Consider the following 6000-nt stretch of genomic DNA (forward strand, 5'->3'; position numbering starts at 1 on the left):
GACTTATAACACTATTGGGACATGACCGTGATCATTTTTGCTTACTTTAATATTGACCGTTTTGTTTACTTGCGTGTGTGTTTACATAAGAATGTCACCAACATTTCAGCCAACGTGACGGCAGATAATACGGCTGTTTTTTTCCGACCATTGCGAGACTTGGGCATTATGCAGACATTGCACATTTTACTTTCAAAGCCAGAGAGTCCATTCTATTTGTTTTGGTTCTGTGGTTTTATTTAATATATTTATTTAGGATGTTTTAATATGTTCACATTCCAATTACACTGTCTGAATATTCCTAAAAATGAAGAGTGCTCATTGAAAGAGTGTTCTTGCATTATTACGCTAAATCATCATTATATCAGTGGCAACAATGATATTGTTTTATTGCAATTATTTTAGACAATACGATAGCGGCATCTTACTCTGACACTTGAAATATATTCAGTGTAGACTAAAAATCGCAGTTCAGATTCTTATATCTCTGAAATGTAACATTGAAGCGCCAATATATCGGTGAGGTCCTGGTTTGAATGTTCAGGCCATTTTCATGCTGTCGCCTCCCATCCGTCTGTCCATCCATGCATGCATCTGTCTTTCCACTGGCTGTGTGACAGTGGGAGTCAGAGCACATTACCATCTCTCCACAGCCAACTTGTCACGGCTGATGTGAACTCATCAACCGCCTCGACTCTCAGTGCAGCAGCACCACCGGGCACTTACGCTGCAGCAGCAGAGCTGGATCAGTGGGGTTAGGCTATTTCTGGAAGCATCGCTGGTCCGGTTGGCTCCGAGAGGTTTGTGTTTGTGTGGCGGGAGCTGCCATTACTGTAAATCCACTGACTTTGCTTTGTAGCAGATGTCTGCTGCAATTATATGTTCCTTCTATGTTCATGTCCAACAGCGTGACCTGCATATACACCAAAGAATGACAAGGAGTACCAACGATATATCTGTTAACATACAGAGAGCAATATTATCTACAAAATCAAACTTAGTTTTTATTTTTCAGTTACAATTATGAGCTAGTTTGTATTGGGAAAATACAGAAGAAGAAATTTGTTTTGTATATGAAACATTCATATTTAATGTGTGTAACATTCTATTTGAATACTTGAAGGTGGCTCTGACTCTTATTATTGACCCTGTTGTCAACATGAGACCAGGTTGTATTTATGATGTTTTACGACATGTGTCGTGTGTGATGAAGCTTAGATGCCTTACTTTATAGTTGCCCTCACTGTTTCTGACCCCATAAATGCTTGGTTTCCTCCTCTTTGTTTCCTGCTTTAAATTACTAATTTATCTCTTAAACTTGTGTGTGTCTGTCTCTTGGCACACGCATACTAACCGGCAGTTTTCATGACTGAAAAGGTATCAAAACATCTGTATGAACTTCCATGAGCTCCATCTGTCTGAGGAATTCAACATCAGACCTGAATAAATAGCTGAATAATTGGACAGCTTTACATGAATGTCTAAACCATATATAACCTCACCACAACAGCTCTCAGTGACTCCCAAACAGCTCTGAGTGCTGATGCATGGAGACAGATGTGCTATTGAAGTGCGTGTGGAGGACGAGGGTATGTGAAGCCATACAATATTAATGAATACAACATTTCCAGGCTGATATACAACCCAGATTCATTAGCCTCGAGAGGAGTGTATTACCCGCTAGCGAGCACCGACTTTATCTTCTTCCTTTGTGATACATTTAGACTCTGAAAGGTGAGTCATACAGATATAACTCTCAGTAAGAAATGTTTTGTGTTTCTGTAGGAGCGTAGGGGAGAACTTTTTTGTTTTGTTTTGAAGAGTTTTAGCAGCTTCTTTTTTTGGCACTGCCGTCTTGGAGCAGATGGTTGTGCCTGTAGTCAAGACTGAGGTGACAACACTAGAATTAATGCTAAGTTGTGTCACTTCCTACGCACAAGTAAGACTGTATGTATGAGATGGTGGAAGATCTTGTGTCACATGCGTGTATCTGCATTCTTGGTTGTGTTGACGAATGTCATCTATCCAAACAACCTCTAAATTGTATTGTGCACAATTTAAATTGAGTTGTCCTAAATGATGACCATGACATGCATGTTTAAATACAGGCCACGCATGTATAGTTTCATCACCTAAAAAGGCCAAATCATTTTCAAGAACAGCTGGGCATTGTAGTTTTTACCAGAAAATTGTCAACGAGGATTAAATGGTACATTCTTTTGGGACTATTTTCAGCTGCGGATGAATACACATTTGTTGCACTACTTTATATTTATCCATGGAAATTGATTCTAAATACACTGCAGTGCCCATGTTCTTTTAAATGAAGAAACATATCACCCATGTTATGAGAAAACCCCAAATACCACCAACTTATTCCTTTAAAAGGACATGTAATTACCCACTGAAGTTATTGTTCCTTAAAGTGAATGATTCAAAATAGGCAGAAATAGAAAAGCAAACATCAGTAAATCCTGCCAAAGTACAGTTAGAGTTAAATGGATGGTTTCTTTAGTTTATTTTATATTAAATGATATATTGTAACTTACTCACTGGTAGTGATATTGATTTCCTAGCCGTTGCATTGTAGCATATTATATTGTCTGGTAAGGCTGGCTGAGAGATTCAGTTACAGGACTCATTGTTGCTACCTGAGTAACTAGTAACATATTATGTAAAATAATCCAATCCATCTCTTTAAACCAGTGGCTCGCTGATGAGTTGAGTAATGTGACTGTTGATGATGTATTTGAATGATGCAACTCACTGTTGTCCCCCAGGTGATGTCCCAAGCAGAGGGCCAGCAGAAGAACCTGGTCCAGTCCATTGACTCTCTGCCCACCAGAGGCCCTCTCTCCTGTCTGGACCAGGACCTGCTGCTGCTCAAGGCCACGTCGGCCGCCACACTCAGCTGCCTGGGAGAGTGCCTGAACATCCTCCAACAGTCCCAGAGCCACAGCCAGGGGCCACCTCAGTCCCACGCCTCCCAGTGCAACTACGCCGCCCATGAAGCCCCCTCCGGTGAGTCCGCCCCTGGCCCCATTCCAGTGCTGCTACTGGAGCCCCCAATCCCTCCATCTCCCCCATCCCTCTTGTCTTTCCAGTCCCCTCCTCCAGAGCCCAGCCCCAGCATTCTGGGGCAGCTGGACTGTGGCTCTTGTCCCTGCCTGATGGATACCATGAACTTCAATGTTTGTAGTAAATGTTGTTGAACGTTGCATTTGTTTCGTTCCATTTCTGTTTTTTGTCTTAGTTTGTAGTTATCAGTGTTGTTCTTTGCTGTTTTCAATTAATTATTGTGACTCTTCAATCTCGTTAATTGCGTTGGAATGACAATAGTTCCTTAAAATGGTCGTGCCAAGAACAAGCATGAATGTGAAGTGTGTAAGAACACGGTTTTATTGTCGGTACTCTTTACAGAATCCGTGAAAGCATTTCAGACTGTCTTCCTACATGCATGTCAGACAATAATCAGTTTATGTGCGAGTGAGTAAACCTAAATACTATGACTAATACTATGCACTTTTAAATCTCCTCAAAGGATTAACTCTTTGCCAAAGGAATCCACACTGGTGCCTAAAATGTCAGACCTCTGCCATGTTTAATCCGCTCTGTGCCAGATCACTATGGATCCAATAAAGTTTTTTCTATTCAAACCATTTTCAGCCTGAGGGTGGTTCTATCGGCATAAAAGCAAGTAGTAGGGAACAGTGCCTTGGGTGGAATTAAGACCCCAAATGCAGAACAAATGGTCTCTGTTAAGATTATGTCAAATCCTTCAAAAGTTGTAGACAGATCAGATTTTCCCAAGTTCAGAGGAATATTTATGATCCATTTACAGTTTTCAAGTTGCTGTAGAGCAACACCATAACTGTGTTCTCCAATAAAAAGAAGTAGAGCTGATTTAAAGAAATACTCCACTGAAACTGTATTGAGCACCAAACACTCGCTGTCTGTAGGACTGAAAGGTGGCTGGTGAAAATGTGTAACTTGCTCCTTTTTTGGAAGATGTAGTCAGTTTGGATTCACAGCAGTTACAATGGATCTGACTCATAACTCAAGGCCAAAAATGTTGCCCATAGAAATGTCTCAAACACTTGCAAAGTAAACCACTTATCTGCTGTTGACAAAACGATCCCACCTCAAAGTCCATTCAGTAGCTTTGCTGGACTTTTTCATGGAATTGTGTTTAAAATGGACTTACTGTACAAACTTAATGGTACTAAATGGCTAATAAAGCGTTAAATGTGCTACTTCTAAATTGGTAGAAGTGGATTCTACTGTAGGAGTTGTTTGAGATGTTTCTGTGGATGTTTCGTCTTGGGAACGCCTTTGGATGCCCGAGGAAGAGCTGGAGGATGAGGCTAGGGAGAGGAATGTATGGGATACTTTACAGCGTAAAGTGGATGAATGGTTTTTGATGCATGCTTTTGTTCTGACTTCAAAGTCCCTGTTGTAAATCCAAACTAACAACAGTTGCCACCTTTAAAGCCCTACAGGTGCACATTTTTGGTCGAGTATTTAAGCCAAAAAGATGTGGTCCACCTCCATTTATGACTTTTGGAAAGTCTTTGTGGGTCTGGGTTTGGGGCGGGTGCCGGATCCCCGCCAATCCGCTGGTCCTCACAGTTTGTCGGTCTTCTCTTTGCGCCAACAGCCATGCTGCCCTGTACCTGTTCATCAGACAGGGGGTGGTGTGGAGTGGGACCACCGGGCCGCAAGTACAAACCTCTTTCCTTCCGCTGCCTGGCTGATCAGTCCTGTGGGGGTCCAGCTGCTCCCCGCTTCCGGCATGTACCCCCCACACCTCAGTGAGGAGTTTTTTTGTTAGGATCCTTGGTGTTGCCACTGATGGGTAGTGTGGCCCACCGGCATGAGCAGCATCCAGATTTGGTACAGCTGATGAAGGGAGTGGCTGGCCAGTCGGTTGGTTGGTTGAATGGTTTTGTTACGCCCACACAGGAAAGCTTTGCCACTGCATGGGCAAGATACCTCTTTGGTAGAGAGCCGAGCATGAGGTTGGACTGAGTTTGGCTGGCACGTTAGTCCCTCCAGGCTCCTATTACTACAAAACCAGAGCAGCTGGTCTGAGTCAACTCCAGCAATTGCAAAGAAAGTCAAAGAACTTGAAGGATCTTTGTAAACTCCCACCAACAACCGGCCAGTCACAAACCAGACAGCATATTATCAGCTGATCACGGAGGATCTTCACTGGTCGCTCTAACTCCCCTGTGTCACTGCAATAAAGAGCTTGAAGCCCAACCCTCTCTCTTTCACACCGCACGCAGAACATTTTCCTTTAAGGAAATTAAAATCCATAAAGGAAATTGACTTTGCAAACTAGCCCCCCCCCCCCCCTGCAGTTAAAGATCATTTTTTTGAACAGAAAGCGAAAGGTACAAGAAGAACATTTAGGGTAAGAGTTGGATGTGAAAGCATCACAAAATCTATCGATGTCACAGCCCAGAAATGGAAGGTAGAGCCATTGGAGAAATCTATTGCATGAATGTTTGTCTCTCCGCTGTTCGATCGGCGACGGCCATTTGATTCACCTGCATGTCTCTATCCAATGGCCCAGACATCAATGGCTCCACTGAGTGTTTCTGCTTCTGGTGCTTTATTGTGACATCTCAGAGAAAGCGTCAAAGTATGCCATAAATTGTTTGTAAACCAGCTTCTTGTAAATACTTGAACATTTTCCAGAAATGTTTCCCCTAAAAAAAAAAAAAAACCCATCTTGAAATGAACTCCCAGGATCCTATTAACCTCCAAATGTCTTGAGAATAACCTTCTCAAAAAATTCAGTTCTCACTATAGTTACAACTCATTCACACTTCACTCGCCTTCGGGCAGGGGCACCCCTGCTCCTGTGTCCATTGTATACGAGTCCAGTATTGTCGGAGGAGGTCCACGAACACTTTCCAGGTTCCTGTCAGTCAAACTGTCAAAGCAGAGACCCGGCCTGAGGGCTATTTCCGCTCATTTTGTCGAGACAGACTC

General features: G+C 42.7%; 1 protein-coding gene across 3 annotated transcripts in view; it reads left to right on the plus strand.

Moving 5' to 3' along the window:
- Positions 1-6000, plus strand: part of osbpl10a (oxysterol binding protein-like 10a) — a 60981-nt gene that overhangs the window by 29700 nt on the left and 25281 nt on the right. For all 3 annotated transcript variants that reach the window (XM_031866452.1, XM_031866451.1, XM_031866453.1), the window contains one exon: positions 2781-3021. In XM_031866452.1, coding sequence (XP_031722312.1) covers positions 2781-3021 — 241 coding nt within the window. The remainder of the gene's footprint in view (positions 1-2780; positions 3022-6000) is intronic.

The sequence above is a fragment of the Anarrhichthys ocellatus genome, unplaced genomic scaffold (genome assembly GCF_004355925.1).
Source record: "Anarrhichthys ocellatus isolate YVR2014 unplaced genomic scaffold, GSC_Weel_1.0 scaffold35, whole genome shotgun sequence".
Taxonomy (NCBI): domain Eukaryota; kingdom Metazoa; phylum Chordata; class Actinopteri; order Perciformes; family Anarhichadidae; genus Anarrhichthys; species Anarrhichthys ocellatus.